At 42.5% G+C, this 25,586-nt stretch overlaps 1 protein-coding gene across 1 annotated transcript in view; it reads right to left on the bottom strand.

The window, feature by feature from the left end:
• pdlim4 (PDZ and LIM domain 4) overlaps positions 1-25,586 on the bottom strand; it is a 45,116-nt gene that overhangs the window by 16,629 nt on the left and 2,901 nt on the right. Inside the window, exons 2-3 of the mRNA XM_079283539.1 lie at positions 18,189-18,340; positions 6,806-6,887 (exon numbers count right to left, since the gene is read on the bottom strand). Coding sequence (XP_079139665.1) covers positions 6,806-6,887; positions 18,189-18,340 — 234 coding nt within the window. The remainder of the gene's footprint in view (positions 1-6,805; positions 6,888-18,188; positions 18,341-25,586) is intronic.

The raw sequence follows: 25,586 nt of genomic DNA, 5'->3' as shown, positions 1-25,586 counted from the left end.
CAGACACAACTCCGTCCTTTTCTGCCTCCTGCATGGTTTAATCCCCCTGGACCTTTCGAAATTAAGCTTTTCGCATGGCGCTCTGCACCACTCACCAAACACAAACCAGCCCTTTATGGCTCCCTAGGCCTGGCCCCGGGTGCCTCTCTGGGAGGACAGACAGACGGGCCAGAGACGAAGTAACAGAGAGCTGAAGTTTTGGGGGGGGGGGGGGGGGGGGGGGAAGAGAGAGAGCGAGAGAGAGACCGGAAAATAGTAAGAGTTTCAGGGCTTCTGGCCATGAGCCTGTCTGAGAGGGAAGAATTGCTGCGAGGAAGATGTCTGTAATGTTAAAATCTACTTAAAATGTGATGCATTTTATTCATTTACTCTGTTAAATACAGCTTATAAGAAACTTTTACCTCCATAAGTCACTACAGGGTTGAGTTAAATTCTCTATGATGGAGCTAATTGCAGCATTATAACGGCCTGGATTTTAATATATTGACAGATCTCTTATTTTTTTGTGGTTGTTAACGGTCACTTAGCGTAAAGTTAGCGTGGGAAGCTAAGACCAATCATTTCACACAACCTGGATCCAAAATCACATACCATGCACCGAATACCATAATATGTGTACTATTGTTGTACTTCTGTGTGAATAGACAGCGATGTTGTAATTCACTTCGTTAAGAATCACATTGACAAGAGTCTCTGCTGGAGTCTGAGCTGAAGGAGGTTCTGGTGAACCTGCATGAGTTCATCTGGTTTCACCAGAATCCGACCCGGTGGCTCCGATGACGAGCTTTAAGAATAACTCTATGGAAACAGACCATCTTCTCTCTGATGGTCTCTTTACTGATGGAGGTCTTATCGGGGATCAGGATCAAACTGAGACTGGTTCAGAACCAGTTAAAAGTTCCTTGCAGGAAGCTTTTTTTAAAGTGGATTGTGTGACACAGCAAATAAGCAACAATAACTTTCTCCATTTTGGACTTCCTCTCGCTTTGTTCCCCAAAAGTTCAGAAGACGGCCCAGAGACAGACTGTTACTACAAATCTTCTGAATGTTAATGAGTCTGACCGGGTCCACTCCCCAGCCCGCTGACAGCCAAGCGGAGCAGGGAGCGCTCCATTAGTAAAAACCCAAAGACTGCTTTGGACATTTCTGGGGATTACTGGCTGATTAGTGAACACAAACAACCAAATAAGTGGGGTCAGAGGTCTGTGATCTAAAAGGCCGGCTGTGTGAATGAATGTGGAGCTGCTAAACAAGACTTCCCAGCAATGCTAAACTGGTCTCTGGCAGAGGATTACGTAGCAGTGGACCCAGTAGACATATTTTGGCAACCAATGAGAACACTCTAAACCCTTTTAATGGCCCCTTATTGTTTTATATTCAGCATCTTTGTGGTTGTACATGTTGATCCAGTCTTTGCACGAAACCTGGCCACACTAAGCATAAAACGTGCATCTTTGACGAATTAAGTTAACAACCATCTTATGTTTTTAAAGGCAAATTACTCGGTCTTGTCCATTCACAAAAAAAAGTTGGATCACGCACGCAATTCTTTTAAATATTTTTTGAATGAACTCAAATTAAATTCCAAGCAGTGAAGGAATTACAGTCTGCAAGTCGTGCGAGGACTCCGTCTGTCAGCTCCCATTAATGTTGGCGTGGAGAAACTGGCCTTCAGCCGCCGGCTCCTGGAAGCCTCGGTGACGTGTGATCCAGCTTCCTCATTCTTTCCACAAGGCCGTAGAGCTCGGCCACAATAGATATCACTTTAATAACGGGCCATGAATTCAACACTGACCGATAGGCCATTCCCACCTACTTGAAGCTGCCACTGAGTAAATGTAAGGTTGAGTCAGTAACTGTTGGTATCGCTTTACTTCTGCATTAAAACGGGTCCAAGAGTACGAGCGACAGATGTACAATGAGATCACCATTTACAATGTTTCTCTTTCTCTCTGGGGAAAAGAAAAGTGATATTATGTTTCAGCAGCATATAAATATATGCTCGAGCCACCAGACGTTATTTCATCGAAGGACATCTCGCAAAACCTGATGTAATTTCCATCTTTTAAAGTGATAATTTGCGTATTTGATCGCTATCACTTTAACTCCGCTATCTGACGAACTCCCTGGATCAGTTGAGGTCAGGAGCTATTAAACGAGGAGATAACAAACCTCAGAACAAAGAGAGCGACGCAGCTCTGAAACAACCAGATTCTGAAGACGTATCCAGCCGATTGTCTTCTGGGTGTTTGGCAGCGATGTTACGTACGAGTCTTCAGGACCGGTGTTGAGAAATCCAGGAAGGTTTCTGTTAAGCGTGTATCGAGGCTTGTGTGGGCCCTTTTCACAGCAGCCATTTTGACTTGTAATTGCAGGGTAAACACAGGTGTGATTAAAAACAAAATCAATTCTGGCCCTGTTTCATTTAGGTGGTTCCCTGGTATTGTGCATGCAGTAGAATGGGACCTTTATCAGTTTTATCAATTACACCTGTGTGTACCCTGTAATTACATGTCAAAATGGCCGCTGTGAAAAGGTCCTATTGTTAAAGACCAATGACGTGGTCGACTGAAGCAGAAAAACTTGAAATAATTGTTCCTAAATAAAAACGAATAAAGCCGCAGGCACACCATCACATTCACTGCCATCTGTCTGGTTGAACCACTGCCATAGTTTAACAGCACTAATATTGACCTTCCTACCATTTTGATTTGAATTGTTGACCAAAGGATTGATTTATACACATTTGATGCAATACTCACAAGACAATGAGCCTACCGGCGCTAAATACAGCAGCCTGCATCACAAACTACACGGTTGAGATCATCTGGAATACTTTTGCCCGTTTTACTCTTTCCAACAGGTTTGGTGAGCACATGAACCATAATCAGTCCTTTTTCTAAAGGTGGGCCTGACAGAGAAAGTTTGAGAACCAAAGCTGTTCAGTAGGTCAGGCCCTTCAGTCTTTAATGACAGGTTCTTTGATGCAAAAAGCTCAGATCATTCAGTACTTTCAGCTTGATGTTGCCTTAAAAGGCTCCCGATCTCTCTCTATCTCTAGTGCTCCGTATTCCTTTGCATACAATTTGGAAACTGCATGAGAAGCATCTGATTGCAACTCATTAGTCGTCCCTGAACAACACAGAGGAGCATCAGTTCAAATTTGGTTGTCAAAACCAACACATGCACTTGCTGTTCTACTTCCTGTTTGACACCTGGTCATTATCTCATTCCTGCCACCTCTCATTATCAAAAGCATTTCTATTTCAGGAGGCTGTGTGACATCCAGTAGCCAGTAGCATGAGCACATGTCTCTGGAAACACATGATGCAATTTCACTGGATTGCAAAATATGCAAACACCTACTTATAACCAACAATAGAGCATTTCCTCATCGACTTTCATGAGAATGTCCCATGTTCCCAAGGTGAAAGGAAACACCTCATAGCTTCCATGTGTCACTTCCTGCTGAGTTCCCACAAGCCAGACTGGAATGTACGACATAGACGGTTTGTCAAGAACAAGGAGTCCATGAATTTAAGGAAATGTTAAATGAAGAACTTCCTGATTATGCCGTCATTGAATTCATAACTATTCAGGAGCTGTTTCTTGGGCTCAAGTGGTAGAAATATTGCAATCTTCTTTGGAGTCAATCTGCAGAGTAAAAACACCAATGCATGCCTGTGTAGGCCAGATAAATATGATTAATTGTTGTCTTTGTACAAGTGTCCTGGTACGTCTCAGTTAGCACCCTGCTAGCCAAAGCGTTCCGCTTCAGCATAGGTGGATGACAGCTTCAAATCTTTGCGAGCTCAATCAAAAATCGCCTTTTCATCTTCATCCAGCGATTTGATTCACTTAATGTCTGCTCATGCTGTCCAAGCCGTCTCGTCATTGGAGTAACTGTGGGTCAAAAGTATCACACAGTTCAGTCTGGATTTGGTTCAAATGGTGTGATGGACGTCCCGGTGCATAATGTTTCCATTGAGGAACAATCTGCATTGTTATCTGTCCGAATAGAGAAAGAAACAGAGAGCCTTGGTCTTTTATGTGACCCCAGGGAGCGGATGTTTCCTCTTTTCATGCTCAGAAGAATCCACCTGAGCGTGACGATAAAGTGGCCCCGACTGAGCCGTCCAGGTTCGCTTCATTGAAAGAGACGCCAGGGAACATTTCCAAGGCTTCAGTGAGGGCGGGAGGAAGGACTGGATAAGATGTTACGGAGAGGCAAAGAGCTGAGCGAGACAGAGTTGCTCCTCTCGCATTACTGTGTTTGTATAAAGAGTTGTTGTTGATGGTTCCTCTCTCGCTCAGGTTTGGTGTTTCATCAAACATACGGCAGTGCATATAGACTCTTTTTCTTTTATCTGATTCTTCTTGTGTACAGTATTGTGCTCTAGGAGGCATGAAATTATTGCTTTACAGGCAGTACGGACAATCAGAAACAACTCAGTTTTGTGACCATGATTCAAATTAAATACTTAGCAGTTCAGATGCAGACTTCCGACTTTATCAGTCCCGACACCAGTATAGGCTGAGGGTATCGACCGATATCCGATACCGGGCGGTAACCCCCGGGTCTGACAGAGTGACGCCAATGCTGAAGTACCTTACCTGCCGGTCTGCCTCACTGTGTGCAAGTGACTTGGATCATTCTTTCATGTGACTTGACTTAAACATTGCTTTAGTAACTTTGTAAAACCAAATGTAATACATAAATACATAGATACTAATGTGCTGATTTATACTAATTGAAATATTGGTGTCTCATACCAAAATCTTTCTTTTGTGAAGATACCACACCCAGCTATTTGAGGCAGCATCAGACTGATATCAGTATTGGTATCAGGCATCTCTACTACTGATTGGTAATTTCAGAATAAAAGTCTCCTGGGAAGCTAATTCATGTGATCCTACGACCACAAATAACCCAGATGAATTACATATGCTGAATACTTTCCTGTGAGGCATGAAAAGGCTGACAGATCGATTTCAGCTCTTTGTGTGTCTGCTCCACCCTTCTTTATTAGGCAAGGAGACCCTTCCACAGCGAGGGCCGAGAGACACAACTACCACAATGCAACACTTGACGAATGGACACTCACATGTCTGAGCCACAATATGCTCATTGTCTGTCTCTTTTAGACACACAGTCTCAGTAATCGCAGCGGAAACCTGTCAGCTTGCCAGCTCTGGAAAACTTGGAAAAGATCATCTGCTGGAGTTCATCATGCCTTGAATGTCCGTTTGGCATCTCGTACGAGCGGAGAACAATCAAGATACTATTTCAAAACCTTTTCCAGTGAACAGTGGGATGCATTATCTCATTTATAACCATGTGATTGGTAGTGTACATGCAATTTACGGATCAAGTGTTGTGCCTGTTTCCATGGATTCTGTTTATGATATATACGGAGTGAGAAGACTTGGGTCACACACCCAGAGAACTGAACTTGTAAGTGATGACCCCAGATGTGAATGATCCTCTCTTGTGGCTGATGTGGTTGATCCACAGCAGTAAAGTTCAAAGTACAAACAAAATGTGACGTAAATCAGACCAGAGAAATGTGGGTCATATAGCAGGCACCTTGTTTACTAAGATGGCTGCTATAAGTGCTTGTCTACGGCATTGAATATGCATAATTAAGTAAAAAACTGAGATTTAAATCTAAGTATTTACTGTAGCTGATAGGGGTGCATCGGACCACAACACTCTTGAGTCACGGATCAGATCAGCAGAAACAGGAAGGAGGCGGATATAACGTTTAGAGATGTCCCGATAAGGTTTGTTTGGGCTGATCCGTTTGCTGATCGTCGATGAGTCATATCGGACGATTTAGTTGTTGTTTCGTTTTGTTTAAGGAGATGGGATACAAGACTACAGACCTTTTTCTTTCACCAACCACTCTGAAGTCAGTGTTAACTCTCAAATATTTTAAATGTTAGCCTAAAGTTATATTTGCATAATACACACAGTTTAAATGATTAGGAAATAAAATATTGTAAATTACTGATGAAACAAAGTCTTGTTTTTAGTAGTTTTTATGATGATTATAAGCTGCTTAAAGCTAGTGTTAGGAAGATAAACGGGTCATAATTCATCTTTAATATCTATTTTATATTGATGTGAAAACAACTTTTTCAAACAACTGTATTATTCAAGTTTTTAGCCAAAAACTAAATTGTACAATATAATATTTAAACACATCATGACAACTTTGTAATTTCAGTTTCAGTTGAGTTCATGGGTGACTAGAAAGCATTGGTCGCGATCTCCCAATTGCATATTTTTAGCAGTAAAACTTAATTTCACACTATGATGGTTGAACTGGGGGTTTATTTATATTTATATATGATTGTCTCATGAGACAGACCAAGTTAGCTAGACCTACTGTGCGTTTCAGTGCTACCATACTATTTAGTACGCCAGAAACCGATTCAGATTGTCCCAATACATAGTACGGTATGTCAAATGCAGTTTGCCAAAAACACCAGAATGTTCTGCTACATCTGGTCACATTTTGCAGTTTGAAAGGCAGCATGCTTTTCTGGTTACTCTGACCCACAATCCCCTGCACAGCAGATATATGAGCAAGAGGGTCAGAGTTCAAGGGGCAATGTGATGATAAAGTGGCAGCTGAATGCAAACTGCATGCAACAGAGCATACTTTGTAGGGGTGCCTGGAGTATGAACTGTGTATTTCTCTGGGTTGCCAGCATGAGAAATTCAAGCGGAAGTGAATGTAAATGTAAAGAAAACCCTCGTTACTGGTGCTTCGGTAAATCCAGAGTAAACAGTAGTTACCTGTGAGTCAGGCTCCATGTAAGGGCTTGTCTTGCCGTCTTCACTAACCGTTGGCGACCACACTCTGTCTCCTGATCCCGACCTGAAAGACAATACCCATGAGAGAAAAGAGAGTCAGATCAGTGTTGCGCCATCGAACACCCAAATGTTTCTGCTGAGAGGTGAGTTTTCTTCGCCGACAGGTTTTCCAATGAAGATCCAGCGTATAAAAAGTGTAATTATATCTGAGTGACATGATATGCCACTAACACATGGTCACATGATATGCCACTAACCCCGGATTTGATTACCAAGTAAGGCGCAAGAACGTCCACTTTTTCTTCTTCTATACTTTCTCAATGTACAGCTGGTTCTGGCTGTTATCATCAGTTCCGGAGCAGTAGGGGAGTGAGGCGGATGGACGCGGGGTGGGCTAGCTAACTAACGCAAATTCCTGTCTCCTTCGTGGTCTGATAAACAGTACATGCATGTAGCGTATGTACTTCATCGTAAAAGACACAAACATTGACAGTAGACAACAGACCAAGATGATCTTTAGTCATATGTTGCATGACACTGGTCAGTAGTTATGCGAGGACATTATTACATTGTTCGTATCAGTGGATGCTCGAAGCTAGCAAGCTATTTTCATCTGAATTTTGTACTCGCAAGTCAAACGTTTTTTGCTGCATGGGCCACACTGCACTGGTAGCTTCGTAATCGTATGCATGTATGTGAAGATGTGGTTTTGTACATTTGGCAGGTATTCACATTAAGAATGGGATACAGCGATGTTCCGGCCTCCTCCCACTGGTACGAAGATAAAGTCGTTACCACATCATAACTCCACTCTGTGAGGAGTCCAGGTTTTGGAAAGAAAAACATTGCATTTTGGGCCAAGGATTTATCAAAGTAATGATAACTGAATCAGTGGTATCTGAGCCTTCCCCTCCCCCTCTTGTAATTGACTCCAGTTGCATTTCCTTACAAAGAAGACAATGATTTACTGACTGGCAGCAATGATACAATAGATTATTTACAGCTCTGCTGAAAGGGGCCTACTGTGCATGCACAAGCATTTCCAGAGAATTAAACGCTTTAGTGAAGTTAATGGCGTGCAACTTATTTCTCAGGCTGATAAAAGCATTGCGATTGATCTCCACTGGCATCACTCAACGCTTCACTTGCATTCCTCTTTTAGTTTCGAGTTATGCGTTGAAGTCGTGGCAGTTTGCCTGTCGTATCAAACAACAACAAAACCAGGTCTGGGGGAATCCTTTGGGTTCCTTCGGGTTGGGAGGTTTTTCGTCGCCATGGCATTGGCGGTTCAGTGGGAAAGCATCAAACATGCAAAAAAGGGCAACGCCAGGACATCATGTGGAGTAACGAAAGGATCAATGTCTCTGTGTGCTGTCCTCTCTTCTTTCACACCTCCTTCCACGGAGGCATGAAGACTATTAACCGCGAGCGTGCACCGATCCGGCCGACCACACAGCGAGGGAGCGTTGACGTCCAAAGAGGTGAGGTCATCCGGCTGCAGCCGGCATGCCGTTCGGCCGGGCTGAGGCAATGCTTCAGATATGGACCGCGGAGGTGTTGCTATCAAGGACGCTCTTATGAGGCGGCGAGTGTCTGGTGGACTGCGTAGGATGATAACCCCCCCCCCTCCACCAGAAAGCCTTCATGTTTTCGACGGTTAGGACACAAACAGCCTATTGAAACGAGGGAAAGTTCAGTCTGAAGAGGCCTATTTGAGATGACATTTTAGCCATTTAGCATCCGTTCATAATAATGGCGATGAGGCATGAGTGGAAACTGTGAGTTACATCCCACTGTTGCACTCATTGCACTGTAGACTGCTGGGACTCTCGGCTGTTTATTTCGGTTATACGGCTTCATACTCACAACTCGATGTAATCTAGTTTATATCTAGAAACCGTGATCCACGTTGATTACATTACTGTTACTTCTTGCTCTCTGGCATCACAAAACAATACCTGCAGCTCATCCCAAACTCTGCAGCTGAAACCTGTTGCTTGATATGATTGATCATGTACAAAGCTCTGAGAGGCCCCATGTCCCGTCTTACACAATAAGAGCCTCGGATGCGTCCTTCCTTGTTGTATCGAGGTCCAGATTCTAACATAAACTTTTTAGAATGCGATTATATTTGGGTTTTTACGTCATTTGTTTGTTTTTAATCTGTTTTGATGCGTTTACTTTTGTCTCTTCGTTTATTTAATTCTCTGTGTATTTTTTAACATGTTCTGTTATATTGTAGAGCAGTTTGTTACAGTGTTTTAAAAGGGTGAAAGTTAATTGTCATTACTTGTATTTCTTCCAGGAATGAAACTGTTTTTGAGGATCTTTAAATGTAATGTAACACACAGCGGGCAGAAACAATCTGCTGAACACCAGTTCGGTCAGTTACAATGAACCGTGTTGTTGTATTCTGTGTGCAGTATTGAGTCAGAGACCAATCTCTCAGCCTCGTCTTTCTCTCATTGTAAGTCTAGTTTTTCTGTCCGATCCACAATAAAAATCCGGCCTGAGCAGTAAATCTCCTCCCCTAGTCTGGAAATACCTTGTGATGATCTATGAACCAGATCATCTATTTGCAGACTGAGTGGCTTTATCTCGTCTTTTCTTCTCCCTCCTCTGTCTAGCTGCTTCGCCAGGAGTGCTGTGAGAAAACAGATCTCTTTCTAAATACAGACTCACAATGATAAATAGGACACGGTGAATAGTTCTATTTAAGTCATTCTTTTTTAAAGTGTTGTCTTTGGTCTTTCACCCCTTACGCTCCCCTTCTGCTCTTAACTGCACGCATCAATGTCAAGATTGAATAAAGACAAATGGAAAGAAAGAAAAAGAGGAATAATAATAAAGTCTCAGGTCTTTCCTCTGGTCATATTTTCCCTTGCCTGACCTCCCACTGCCAGGTTTAATTTCCTGATTGTGGAAATCTGGTTTTTCGGAGCGGTGGGCTGAGTTTACTTTGGCTGCGCAGCATCACCGTGTTCGAGGAGGAGCACGAGACGGACGGCTGAACAAAACCCAAGTGCCCTCAAATTAAGATGTGGCTGATCACGGATGGTTTCAGGGTTCACTGGGGAGTCATGCTTTGCTTCGTCAAACCCATCAGAAACCAGGCCATGTTTTCAGCCCTTTTTACCACTGGAGCAGCTCCTGTGTTCATTTTGTAATGAGAGAAGATTTTAAATGCCGTCTCTACGGGGAGTAAAGGGAGACAATCACATTATAAAGAAGATCCATGAGGGTGTCGTCTGCAGATCTGAGGGGGGAAACTCTGAATCTGAACGTACCGTCACACAACGGTTCGTATGACATCTGACCAAAAGTTACTCCTCATTATTTGTGGGATTTCCTACGAAATCAAGCAACACGTCAGTTTCCACTTGTTACACGCATACAGTCTTTTCAAACTTAACTTCTGTCTTTACAGGAAACAACTTGGTACAGAAGTACTTAGTTAGGTTTCGGAAAATATCGTCGTTTGGGTTAGAATAACTACGGAGGTGGCGTTGCTGAAGTAAGCAAGTGACGTGACTTCTCGTTTCACATTGGGAACGAACATCGGTCTCCTGGGTCAAAGATCGGCGTTTGTTGGACCCTTCCACCTTCACTTCCGCCCACCCTGTGTGTGCTTTTGATGTTTTTATACTTCCTTCTTTTTATACATTCCTTTTTCGTATGAATAGCTACGAACGCTGGATGAGACTGATCTGATTGACGACAGGATCAATGCAAGAGAGCAAAAGGGGAGGGAGGTTTGTGGTCTCCCCCGTCCTCCCTTTCTGCAACGCAGTCTCTCAAACTCCATTGATGTTGCGTTTAGAACCACCACAAAAAAGGAGACCTTGGGAGAGCGAGAGAGAGGAATGATGCGATGGAGGGATGAAGGAGGAGAAGGCAGCGATGCTGGTCGTAGAGGGGGGAGATGGGTTCTTTGGAGGTTTCTTTTATATCTTTATCCCAGCTGGAGTCCCTTGTTCATTTGGTCCCGTGCAGCCTCGTGTATAATTCTTCAGCCATGAGTCACAGGTCCTTGAGTCGACGTGAGGCAGCAGAGAGAAAATCCTCCAGAGCTCGGACTACGTGTCCTATGAGTCCTGCTGAAGCCTCTGAGCTGTGTTTTACTTCGATTTTACTCTCCAGATCCTGAGCAGGTCTTCAGGTCTCAGATATGCACTCACTAATGTACATACATTACACATCAGCTAGGGCTGGGCGATAAATCGATTTAATCGATTAATTCGAATGTGTGCTTTAAGGCGATGTGTTTTATTGAAAATCGAGAAAATCGCCCCCACCCCTCCCCCCGTTGGGTTCCCGTAGTAGAGTGCGCACGCATTGTTTACAAACTAAAACAATGGCGGCCAGCAGCTTCACTGCTGGCCGCCGCCGCCGCCACCTCACAACAACAACCCAGCATTTTGGAGACATTCACCAACTGTGCTCCGCATGAGAAGAAGAGTGCCCGGTGGAAAGCCATCACGGATGCAGTCGCGATGTATATCGCAAAAGATATGGTGCCCATATACACCGTGGAAAAGCCGGGGTTTATTCACCGTCTCAAAGCTTTGGACCCCAGGTACGTGCTACCAAGCCGTAAACATTTTTCTGACGTTGCCTTGCCTCGGCTGTACAATAGTACACGCCAAAGGATCTCTGCGGAGCTGGAGGGGATGTCATTCTACTCCGCAACAACTGACCTGTGGTCCAGCAGGTTGACCCAGACACCGATCCACTTGACTGGTGGAAGCGTCACCAACTTAACTTTCCAAGGCTAAGTACTTTAGCAAAGAAATACCTCTCTGTGCCAGCTACAAGTGCCCCCTCTGAGAGGCTTTTCAGTGTGTGGGGGGGGCATTGTTACATGCCACCGTGCATGCCTGAAGCCAGAGGTAGTAGACAGGCTTGTCTTCCTGGCAAAAAATATTTAGAAAAAACATGCACTACTGTTTAATACTGTTGGTTATGTTGTGAATGCACTTGATTTTGTTTACATGCACTTATTTACTGTGCAAAATATGTTATGTTGATGTTAGATCAGATGTTGCACTTTTGAAAATGTGAATGTTAAAGGGTCATATACATTTTATTTCATGCTGTGTTTGTATCAGTGTATTCAGTTAGAAAAGCTTACTGTAAAAAGTTACATTTGCACAGTTGTTTACAATGGAAGGCTACTATTTAATGCCATTTAATGTTATGTTTAATTTAATTTTATATTTAAATGATTCAGGCAAACAAAAGAGTGACCAAATACTTTTTGTATACTACAGGCACCTTTCTACAATGTTCAGGTTTTGTTTGCACTTTATTTTTATCAACCTACTTGGGAAAATCATCACAAAATAAAAGAAAAAATTGTTTTCAACAGCTTCTGTCATCTGCAAAAAATTTTGGGGGAAAAAAATCGATTTAAATCGTGAATCGGATTTTTTGTAAAAAAATCGGAGATTTTTTTTTTAGGCCATATCGCCCAGCCCTAACATCAGCTAAACCTCTCATACTATCAAACCCCTCACTGCTGCAGGTCTAACCTTAAAAACCAGTCTAGATTGTGCTGACTTTTGTACATATCTGCCGAAGAGATGTCTGCCACCTCTTCAATATGATACAAAAAATACATTTGAAAAACTTAACAACAATATCTCTTTCCAGAAATCATGACCCGGTTACTCGAGATAATCCACAGACCTTGTTGGGAGCAGTTTCATGGAGGAACTATTTTCCTTCAACCATAGCTCCTATTCACATTCATTGGTTTGCAAAAAGCCAAGATGGCGACGGCCAAATCGCCAAACTCTAGGCCTCAAAACGGCAGTCCACAGACCACCACGACGATGTCACGATGTCAGTCCACTTCTTATATACAGTCTATGGTTAGAAGAAACAATACCAGAGCAAACAAAAGTAAAACTAAAACTATATTTCGGGTTGTTTTGGGTGAACTGACCCATTAAACTCTAAACCATCTGCAGCTCAAGCTTCCTGCCAGCCTGAACGTAATCATGCATGTTCTTTTCAACAGTAATTCAAATTGAAACAAGAACAGCAGGGCTTCACAGGAACAAGACACGCAGTCAGAGAAACACACTCAGCTCAGGCATCATGACTCATTTAACTTGCCACCCCAGCACGGCTCTTTCCGAACAGCCTGACCGGCGGTGGAAACACATACAAACCGCCATCGGGCCTCGCGACCACATGGCAGAAGGAGGCAAACTGCAGGGAGGTGAAGGCAGGTTGGAAGAAGAGGAGATATTTAAAAAAAATTAGAAACAGTGAATGAGTGGAGTGGGATTTAGGTTTGGAGAGGGAGAATGGTGGTGCATGGAGGTCAGGGACGATGAAGTGGTCAAACGAATGATGGATAAAAAGGAGAACGTGGAGGTTTCCTTCACAGCTAGTTCACATATTCAAAGACTCTGTTTAGGTCGGAGGATATAAAAGCCAAGCAAAGCGGACGTGACACCCTCCAATATGGGCCTTGTGTCTCCGTCAACAGCCCTCTGACACTACAGTGAACTCGGACAGTGTGCGTGGCGGGAGTGGCAGCAATTTCTTTCCTCCTCAGCGAGACGACGCCAGGAACTAACAGAAACTCGGGCGGGTGTTTCACCTCACAGTGCAGCGCTGACAGGCCTGCATCAGCAGGGACGCCTGATGGAAAATGGAAAGCTGCGGTAAAGTGGTGACCTCAGAGCACCGTCTTTTTTACAGTTTCTCTTTCGTTCTTTCCGTTTTTCTCACGAATTTATAAGCTTTAAAATGTTGTGAATTTAATTTGCTGTGGCCCTCATAGTCTCAAGAGTTTCCCACCTTCATCATGAGACACCAGAGTCGCGTTAGACTTCATTATTGTGCTTCATTTTGACGTACAGGGTTGAAAAAAACGAATTTAAAAATCCCTCATTTTGATTTTTGCTGTATTTGCCACGGACAGACGACTTCTTATGGACGTTTTTTCCATCCAGATTTGTGTCCATGATTTTGGTTTTCGCCCTTTGCAAGCTTGGTTTTAGGCCGTCGCCATCTTGGTTTTTGCTTGTCGCCATCTTAATTTTGGGCCATCGGCATTTTGATTTTTGGCCATTGCCATCTTGGATTTTGCCGGTCGGCAGCTTGGTTTTAGGTCGTCGCCATCTTGTTTTTAGCACGTAACCATTTTGGTTTTACCGGCATCCATCTTGGTTTTTGCCCTTCGCCACCTTCTGCAACCAGAAGTATAGACAGGATGCGGAGCTAAGTAGAACCGAACGCTGAATAAGACACTTTTAGGCGACCAAAACATTACAATTAGCATTCATTAACTATTTGACTCTAAATGGACCATAATGTACTAAATGAACATCATGCTGTATTGAAGAAGACTTGAAACTAGAGATTGAGACATAAACTCATGTTTACAATGTTTACTGAGGTAATAAATCAAGAGAAGTCGAGTCATTTTCTCATAGACTTCTATACAACCAGACTTCTGGTCAGTAGAGAGAATGCAGGTTTAAGGTTTCACTTTTCAGAATCTCCTGGTTATGGCCAAAAACCAAGTTATTGTCAGATCATCCTTGAGTGCAAGTGGAAGTTTGAGCCAAATTTAAAGAAATTCCCTCGAGGCGTTCCTGAGATATTACGTTCACGAGAATGGACGGACAAGATTAATGGCATCTGAAGAAATATGTGAGCATTTGAATGTTGAATTTTCCTTCAATGACAGGACTCGTTGAGGCAAAACTACAGCCGTCGGCCCAAATTTTCCAGAAGCCTCCTTATTTCTTACTCAGCTTTCACGAGCTTCCTGGGGCACAAACCCCCCCCCCCCCCCACCCACCACCACCACTCTTAAATGCTCTGTAATAGGAATTGTAAGAAAATGGGGGTTATGAAAGTAATAAATGCGGAGAAGTTGCAAAGAGACATTCTTGTTTTATATAAGCCCTCGGGCTCAGATGAATCCAGTGTTCTGTAATTTTGGTTCACAGCAGACGTGTAAACTCATATATTTGTCCATCGGCAGAAACACTAAATTACAGGTCTCCTGTTTCGCCGTCTGTGACTCTGTATTTTATGGCGACGTCTTTTAATGACAGCCAAAACTGGTGTCCTCTGAAATAAAACATTTTAGTGAGTCAGCGTGAGTTCTTTGAGTCACTCCAAATGTTTTCTTAGATTTTTCGACTCCAGCATCCGTGGGTGCAATTAAATAATCCTCAGTTATTGCTGTAGCCCACAATCGAGGACGAGGCCTGATCTGGATTCTTTGAGCTGACCGCATTTGTTTTCCATGAATGTCAGATTCCACAGTAATTTAAAGCCAATTACAAACAAATGTGGCATCAAACAGAAAGTGAAATCGTTGGTGTACGGCTCCACCAAACAGTCATGTTGTTCACATTCATGTCTGTCCAAAATGTCATCATTTAGTCATTTTATCCTGTTCCGACATTTGTTTGAAATTTTCATAATTATTAAGTTGTGGCCAAAAACATCTTATATGCGATCCCAGTAACCTTTGACCACGAACATCTGATCAGTTCATCCTTTAGAGAAGGTGTACGTTTACACCAAATTTGCAGAAATTCCCTCCAGGTGTTCCTGAGATATCGCGTTCACAAGAATGGACTGGACGTATCGGACAACCCAAGAATGTAATGGCAGTAATGGTTTCTGTTGTCGTGGCATAAAAATATGGAAAAAGAGAGCTTGGCTAGTTGCAGTGGAAATTGAGCTCTGTGGCAAACAAACGTTTATTTTTTGTTCATGATCATCTTCAAAAATAAAACACCACTTTATGATTTTTGAATGCAATCAGCAGAACACGTAAAAGCTAAATTCACCAGAGGGGTATTTACGACCGTATTTTATGTCGTAGAACAAAACGTTAACATCTCTTCGGCGTGTGTTAAGCACAGACCTTATCTCAGACATATAACCAAACATTCCAGAAACACATTGACTTCTATACAAGGGAACAGGAAGTGCATAAATGCTGACTCACTTCCTGGTTTTCTGATCACACCACTTTCGATGAGCAGCCATTGTTAATAACAACATGGACGCTGTGTGGCATACACTGAACAGAAATAGACAATTAAAATCATTAATCGTAACTATTTGTAGGAACTAACAATCAACTAAAATTAATTTGTGAAATACTGAGAAGTGTTCCCTTAAAATGTACTCATCTTTGGCTCATCATACTGACGTCCCCATTTCCTGGATAATTAACAACAACCAGAAAACATATTGTGATTTCTGAGATAAACTGTTTCTTTGCATTGTGCCTTTTTCCTATTCATGCACTATTCCCATTTTATTTAGGTGGTTAATGAGTATAGCAGCCAAAACTGTGACCTACTTGATCCTGTTGGGAGTTTGAGCTCATGCACGTGGCTTCACGTTGTTTGTCTGCTCAGTCACAGTGACCGTTGTTGATTATTAACACCACTTCCTGTGCTGCATTTGTCCTGGGAAAAAATAAAATAAAATCTACCTCACACTAGATGTCCGGCACGCCAAATGCCACGCTTTAATCGGCGAGTTATGGGTTGCAAATAATTGGAAAACATGAGACTTTTACTCATAAGCAGCCTTGGAAGAGTCTCCGTTTTCCACAATGTCGAGCAGGAATATTCAAAGATTATTTATAAAAACTTGTGGTGACTCATGTCCTCTATCTCAGGGGGAGAAATTCAACTCTGAGCTTCGCTGTGTAATTGAATTTCCAACGATGCACCCAGCAGAAACTGTTGGCTGTTAAAAAACCATTGGAGGATTTCTCACCGCTCCTCTACTTGGCTTCCTAAACCTTCATATCCATCTTTAAAATTCTCTTTTTTTCTTCTTCTGCTTGTTGTTCTGTCTTCCCTGCCCTTCATCAGCAGTTCATTTCAGCTCTGGTGCCAGAGGTGCATGCTCTCTCTCTCTGACCCTCATCCTGTCCAGCAGCAGGGCGGTTCACACCGTAATACTCAGCAATATAGTGCAGAAAGGTCACATACCAGCAGCCGGCCTTGTTCTGCCTCCGCTGTGCTGCTATCCTGTCGGTTTCTGGGGCAGAACTAAAGCCGGTTGATGAACAGCAGGACCACAGTGTGTCTGGTGGCTTTTTTGTTGTCATGATTTCATCCTAAAGTCACTTTATTTTTTAGATTAATGCATCAAGAACCTCTGAAAAATGTCAATAATTCCTTAAAAGAGGTTGTCTTTGATCCCGTGCACTCTGCCACGTCTTTAATTTGTCAAGTAAAAATTTCACCGCAAATTACTATTTTTTGCTATTTTTTGTAATACTAATCCACGAATAGTACTAAAGTAAATAACCAAAATAATTCTGTTTTACTTTATCAGGTTTTTCTGCCGGTAACACTCGATGTCTTCTTGCTTCTTCACTGTATATTTAGTTAGAATAATGCAACGAACAGCACGCTGTGCATGCTCGGAGTATAAATAAAGCCTTATTGGGGGACATTGGGAATGGTCCCTGAAGAACGTGCTATAAAAGAGAGCGATTCTTATTTCCACTGCGTCTGCAAGCCAACTTCACACTGCAAACCATTACAGGAGCGAGACCGCTGCCCTAAAAGGACAGAGCTGAAGCGCCCAGTTGGCAGTTGTCACTTGTAACTGAGGCTAAAAACCACACAGTGTTCCTCATCTGAGGTTGCCAGATTTTGGCTACCTCTAGGATCTGGCAACCCCGAGCAAACCGTCTAATAGAAATGTGGGAAGCAACTGACATTTCAGTTTTTTTCCTTGGTTATTCTCCGTCTCCCCCTCGGCCTCTCTGTCATTAACTCTTTAGATGGATGATTTCCACTTGGCTATGTTGACAGAAACATTTTGCTCCTGTCCTCCACTTAAGGCCGAATCCATCCATCCTCGGGCATGCTCGGTCTAAAAATGACGCAGAGCAGTTGAAAGGTAATTTTTCTTCCACCCCATGAACTGATATAATGCACAACATGGAGCTGTGAAACCCATTTCTAAAAGGCCGCCGCCCAACAAGCCTCATTGACCGTGACAGCTCGCTATAGGAGCAGAGTCGATCATTTGAAACCAGCCGTAAACCCGTCATCCGTCCGCATGACTGGACCAATATGTGTTCCTGTTCAAGAGGCAGTAAATGACCTTCGTCATAAAACATAATTATCAAGTTTTTCAATTAAATGCACTGAATGAGCCTCAAAGCGAAAAGCATAAGCAGCCTCTGTGGAAAAAAAATATGTCTGCAAGCACTTACAGTAGAAATACAGTCGAATGGTGTTGTGAATGGCATAATGCCGCGTTCACATGGAATCAGGCAGACGGCAAACCGAATATCATGTTACCGTCACAACAAGTAAACCCGATTGCAGGTCGTTCGCTCTCGTACCTGCTGATGTTGAGCGTCAGCTGCTGAGTGCAGGTTTTGATCCGGTTCTGAGCCTCCATGTGCGTCATCAGCTCCGTGTTGTCGCCATTGATCGCCAGGATGGTGTCGCCCGGACACAGGTCACCTTGGGCTGCCTTGCTGCCTGGTGTCACCTGGTGGAAACAGTCACACACACACACACACACACACACACACACACACACACACACACACACACACACACACACACACACACACACACACACACACACACACAGCGATCCAAGCACAAAGAAAAGAAAGAGCTGTTATAAGTGGTGTCAACCTGTCAGTCAGGAAGAAAGACAAAAAGGAAGAAAGAAAGAAAAAGAGTATTAGCGTGGGAGTTGTCAACACAGAGGCCAAATTCAACAAAAGCAGCTCTCTTGTTTGATTTATGCAATATTGCCTCGGGCAGCGCTCTAGCGTTACTTTCTCTAAAGCCAGCAACGACACTGAGAAGTGAGAGGCCACTCAGAGTTTTGTTTTTTTGGTCGTGGTGAAATATTCTGAAGGAACTGGAACATTTGTACGCGCCTCGCCTTTTGAAAATTCAGTTAAAAACGAACTAACTTCATGATCACTCAGCAGTTGCATCAGACTAAAGCCTCTCAGTGGGTCATTTTTGAAGCTACTTTGCAGTGTTTGTTTGCATATGAACCTTGAACCTCAACTGCCTCTGGGTAATGTTCGATTCACTTGCAAACATCTGCTCAATATGTTCTTGTAGCTTTTTTTTCCCTGATTCGAATCGCTTTGATCTTGTAAAACACGTCCAACATCGCTTTAATTTTGGAGATTATGTCTGAGCCGCTGGACAGTGAGCAGGTTTCCTCGCTGTGATCCTTTTATTCCAGAAACACACCGGTCTGTGGACATCTGAGCCCCACAGGGAGGCGGAGGGGTGAGGAGGGGTGAGGAGGAATTTGGGGAGGGTGGGTGTCCCAGTGGGTGTGTTTCACCTTCACAGACACACTAACTAACACATGATAACAATTATCCATTATTAAACACACAGATGTCCCTGTCTGCAGGCCTGTGACTGGTCGGTTTTGGCTCAAATACATGAGAATAAACTACCAATCAAATCATCGAACCGAGACATCCACAGTAAAACAATCGCTGGCAGCAAACTACTAGCAATGAATCAAAACATTGAATAAAATGTGAACAGTTGCCATAAGTCTCCGGTCTTTCACGTGCTGTGAAGCTATGACACGCACGAGTATTAGTTTGACTGCATTTTCCCCAACCATTAAATGTGAGGACATTCTGAGCAGCTGGATGCAATCACTGTTTGTCATAATGTTTTTGGAGGAATTTGAAGCACAATCTGTGGCATAAGAGTTGGATTCGACAATAGTGACTCAATATAATTAACACGGTGCCTTGAGTAAAGTTTATGAATCGAGCAGCAGCAGCAACAGCTGGAGGCAGCTGGCAACAGCAACTGGCTGAGAGTGCAAAGACCAGAGAAGCACCAACTAGAGCTGCAACAAATGACCCCACAAACATCTCAGAAAGCCTCTTGAGCACATTAAGACGATTGTTTTTGGAACGGTGAAACCAGATATCAGCAGTTTAATCCAAGATAAATTAAGATATTATTGTCTGAAATAATGAACAGGATCTGCTTGTGCAAGAGAAGCAGCCTCGCTAACCAGGAAGAGCGTTTTTTAAGAGCAAAGGCACACAAGTTCACGCTGCATGAAGCGCTAATAGCTGAGTCGTGTGGTTCAGACGTGGAATTCATCATTTACAGCCTCTGACCGCCCAAATGTCCCTGACTCAGTTCCTGTAAACTGAGAGGTCAGAGGTATTGTGGGAAATGTGTGTATGTGAATCACAGGGAAAGTAAACTCGCCTAAACTCACTTTATTCTTCTTCTGCATTGGTGTAAATCTGACATAAACTACACAACAGAGGAAATATAATAAGTCCACCCACTGGATCATTTAGAAAAATGCTAAAAAAAAGTCCTCAAAGGGCTGAGAGATGAAACCAACTAGCCAGCTAACATTTGAATAAAAACATGGTGGAATTAACAAGATAACTAGCGAGCTAACCATAAATTTGGTAAGAAATGTCAATATCAACCCCAGCATAGATGCGGTTCATCACAGTACAGTTTTATCATTTAGTTTATAGCTTAAAAACATGTTTTCGTGTGCAGTTACTCTTTAATGTGTGTGTGTGTGTGTGTGTGTGTGTGTGTCTTGGGTTTGTGCCTGGGCTGTGTCATAGTGGGCCGAAGTCCATGTACCCCCCCCAAACACCCACACACACACAGAGTGACTTATATCACCTCAGGGTCGGACCATGAATAGCAGGGTATGAATCACACACACACACACACACACACACACACACACACACACACACACACACACACACACACACACACACACACACACACACACACACACACACACACACACACACACACACACACACACACACACACACACAGTGGTAGCACTGAGGTTGTCACTAGAGGACAAACATTCCCGTAATATAAGGAGAGTACAGAGTTACGTGTTTCACAATGTGCTATATTTACACTGCGGATGTCGTGTGATGTAATGGCTCGACAAAGCTTCTCTCATTATGTTTTCACTCTGTGGCATTACAAACATTTATTTTTATTGTTGTCTCCCTACTCACATGAAACCACATGTAGTAACCAAATCTGAGTGATCCACTTTTACCAGCTCCATGTTGTCGAGCTAAAACTAAAATATAGGCTCAAACATGAGCGACGACGGTCGCCTTACAAACAACACTGTCACTGTAGATAATTAAGAGTTATCTTGGGACGAGTTAGAAGCTGCTGTGAACGAATGGGAAGCGGTTGCTAGACAACAAAAGGACAATCAATTTAACAAAATTATCCAAATTTGCTGAAAAGAGCAATTTAAGATCATACGGTGAAGATTAAATCCCATTCTTACCTTTCACAATAAAAGCCCTAGACATACACACTGCCTAACTGTTCTCAAACTGACGCAGAGCATTTGACTAAAAGGAAACTAAATCAAGTATCTGACAGTAGTTTAGAATATAGAACAGTTTACGGACTGAGACGTCTTTTGACCATCACACCACCAACACTTCCTGCTTGGTTGAACATAAGCTGTTTGCATTAAAGTTTTAACGTTTTTCTCGTGCTTGAATCCCACAGAGAAGCTTTTCTGCTGCAGAGAATAATTCCTGGCAACGTGTCAGAAAGCCTTCGTTTGCTTTTTTGGGCCTGCGATAACAACAAGCATGGATATGCCCTCAACGCTCTGCGAAGTCACGATACGGCCTCGGGTGTGACATTATCACCATGAAACACAGAGCAGTCGATTACAGTCTGTAATGCATCTGTACGTCTGGAAAGAGCATGATATTACTCACCAATAACACTCGTCGATATTACTCATCACCAGGTGCAGCAATCCTTTAACTCTGTCAGATTAGTAATAATTCGGACTCTTTGCACGTGAGGAGTTTCCTCTACGTCTTTATTATCGCCGTCTCATGCTTCAGTATGTTTGGGTCTGTTTGTAAAAGCGTCCCGAGAATTATGTTTTCGATCATTTGCAGTTCTTGCAGCAAATACATGGAAAAGAAACGCGTGTTTATGGCGACACAAGACGACGTGAAAGCTAACAAGGAAAAGCACATCATTCAAAACTCACTTTATACCTAAAATTTATATCATATACATTTTTTTTCTTTTGGGTGTTGACGGTATTATAACACTTCAAATGATTTTCATCTATTCAGGAAGTGAAAGGCCACACGAAGAAAGAGTTTGCTATTTTATTTGGGTCACCATATAAATGTAGCAGAACTGCAGCTTGAGTCCCATGAGAAAGCCTGAATGTTCGCATTGTAACATTGTATCTGTTATAAAAGGCTAACTTGTTTTACTGATGAGAGAAAAAAGATACAAAATGAGAAAGCCTCTTAACTCCACCTGAATTCATTATTTGGTCTCATTTATAAAGTATTTGTGTATGTTTTCAATAACTCATGCATAAATCAATCTGTGTTTATCAAACTTGTATCTCTTCTGTATGACTGGTTTACCTCTTCCAGATAATATAAAATGAGATGGGAATGGCAGTAAAATGGTTTGAAACGTTCACACAAATTCACTGTTCTTATGATTTATAGATCAATGGTTTGTCATTTAAAAAAATATTCTTTCATGAAATGAAAAGCAGGAGGTTTCCGCGACGAACGCGAACACATTATAACAGCATGACGTTTTCCACACAGTCCTCACATTAAAGCTGATCTGTTAACTGTATTCAAGGTACTTAATTTAAAGACCAGATATCTGCTCATCTTTCCATGTTAACATCGATCACAGAGACTCAGTTTCAGTCATCGAGAACCAGACGAGCTCTCCTGGCCCAGACGTTATTTTAGGAACTTGCTTCGCTGACGACAGTGACATTCTTGGAAAGTACCATCTGTTATCTTCTGCTCAGTTTACTCGAGCAGCTCGCAGCATCTTTAATTCTAGCCTGGAGAAGAGAGCGGCCGAAAGCCGACGATTATAACCGGCAGAGAAACGACCCACGTGGCTTCGGGTCACATGTCCCGTCTCTGGTATGCGGCGGCGCTGGACGGACGTACGCCCAGAGATTAAAGGGCACAACGGACAGCGAGTTCATTGGATGTGTGTAAGCGCTGATGCAATCTAAGATATACGAGTTCTTGAGTCATGCACTGGGATTCCAATGAAGAAAAATAAATCAGCTTAACAAACATGAAACGACCTCGAAATAAAGGAAGCTTTTTGTCTTAACTCATAAACCAGACGTTCCACAAAGAGTAAGACAGATGACTCTACATGACTCGCTTCCTCTTTTATCTTCTTAGAGGACAGGTTCGACATTGTCCTCGTGGTTTTCTTAAAACAATGACCGTCCTCCGTCACTTACATTGAGACCAAGATGGGATCTCTGAATATATGGACAAGAGGAACAATTACAGCATCTTAATGTACCTTAAATGTACATATTAGCATATTTAAAGATTCATTTTACTCTACTCTGATTTTAACTCATTATTTGATTTGTTTACATATGATTAATTGTAAGACTTATTTTCATTCATATTTATTTTGTAAAACACTAATTACGTTAAGATTGAATGGTGTCCAACTGGACTCCTTCCCTCTCGGTTGTGTGCAGCCAGCAAGGTATGTTTATTCTTTATGTTTGTGCATATTCACAGGTGCGTGTCTACAGTTTGTGTGTGATGCAAATATAAGCTCACTTTGTATCTTGTCATGTATTTTGAACAGTTTGACGGTGGATTTGGTGGCAGTAATGATGACTGAGCTGCATTTAAGACGAATGAATCCATCATTAACAGAAGAACCACAGTGTCTTTATTTCCTGTGTTTATTATTTGAAACATAAATAGCAACTCAGTAAATTTATTTATATGTCATTTTATTATATTTTTCTTATCTGGACCCTGAGTCTGAAATAAAGTTTGATTGGTTGATTGATGTATTTACTTGTTACATTTTGATTTACGAAGCCAGGAAAGCAATGTTTAAATCAAGCCAGATGTTTCCCTACAAATAGAAGAATGATCCCAGTCTCTTCCACACAGTGAGGACTATGACTTATTCATTTAACACGGTATTAGATTGTGTACTCGGCTTCGGCCGATACCCAAAGCACAAGTATCAAACTGTCAGTATGGGTGCTGAAGAAGTCGTATCGTTGCTCCCTAAACTATTTAGACGAGTGATCGTTAAAGTAATGCCGAATTTCAAGAAGGTGTCCTGGACAAAACAATTACCCTCTAACAGCAGTTTGTCTGAAAGCGGCACAGGCAGTGAAAAAAGGTGTCCGAATTATTTACCCAACACTCAGTTGTGAATTCCCGTCAAGAAGACGACTGACAAGCGTCCCGCGTCACCTTCCGCCGACGCGTCGGTTTGACACAGATTACACCACAGCTGCCATATTCAACGTAACCTCACTAAATGCTTCAGCAGTTACATCAGCGGTTTTATTATGTTTCTGCTTCTCTGCCACTCGTTCCCTCTCATGCACACGAATGCCATTTATTAGTCTGCCACTGCACACACACACACACCATCAGGGAAAATGTTTCCAGAGTCGAGTAGACATGAACTGGCCGGAGTCTTCATGGGCTGGCGGGAGACTAATGGGCTTATGCTGGGACATTATCACCTGAAGGGGGAAAAAACAGCTGCTGCCATCAGAACTGGTTTTCTGGTATTTACAACTTTCACTGTCTCCAAGTGCAGGTGTTTCAGGCGTTCACTTTTATTTAGGCAGAAGAAACTGTCTGTCAGTCATGCAAAGTAGAGGCAAGTAAAATACAGCACAACTTAAACACATCTTTGAGGTTGGGCATTTAGTTCCAGTCTTAAAGCCAAAGACTGTATTTAAGAAGTGGACGTAGTCACCGTGATGCACCCATTGGTTTGTGGACCCCATCTTGTTTTATGGCCATCACAATCTTGTTTTTTTGGTTATCGCCATCTTGGTTTTAGGCCGTTGCCATCTTGGATTTTCCACATTGTCATTTTGTTTTTTCCACATCGAACACTAAATAAGATACTTTTAAATTGATAATTAACATTTATGAACTATTTTACTCTAAATGGACCATAATGTACTAAATCAACATCATGCTGTATTGAAAAAGACTAGAAACTAGAGATTGAGACCATAAACTCATGTTTACAATGTTTACTGAGGTAATAAATCAAGAGAGAAGTAGAGTCATCTTCTCATAGACTTCTATACAACCAGAGGAGTCGCCCCCTGGTGGACACTAGAGAGAATGCAGGTTTCACTTTTCAGACCCGAAGGTTGCCGCCTTCTTAAACCATCTCTTCTCTAGCTATACAGAGCCAGCAGACACTTTTACAACCTTCACAGAGTTCTGGCTTGTATGAGGTCGACATGATACTTAAATGCCCCCCAAAGAGAACATCTTTAATACTCTACGACATTAACTGTCCTTCTCTGAAAACACAGTCTCTCCCTCCATGTATCTCTCTGTGTCGCCATTCAACACATTGTAATTGCCGTGTTGGGCATGCACTGAATGGCGAGAATGTTGCAAGCATGTGATAAATAGCAAGTTTGGGAGATACTCCGGTATATCAGCAGCAATGAATCACGCTGTGCTTATAAACTCAGAATACAACCAGCTCCCACGAGGTGAGGAGAGAGGATTCCTTTCCCACCATTTCTATTTTTTTTCACTTCTCACTAAATTGAATTGTGATCTATTCACCAGCATATTAGATACCAGCATGTGTTGTCAGCTGATGTTTCAGAGCATGCGACTTCAATTAGACGCTAACGAAACTGCTCTGTAATGGAT

This window comes from Melanostigma gelatinosum (genome assembly GCF_949748355.1).
Source record: "Melanostigma gelatinosum genome assembly, chromosome: 14".
Classification (NCBI taxonomy): domain Eukaryota; kingdom Metazoa; phylum Chordata; class Actinopteri; order Perciformes; family Zoarcidae; genus Melanostigma; species Melanostigma gelatinosum.
Note: the sequence above shows the minus strand (reverse complement) of the source record. Positions and strands in the feature narration are given on the sequence as shown.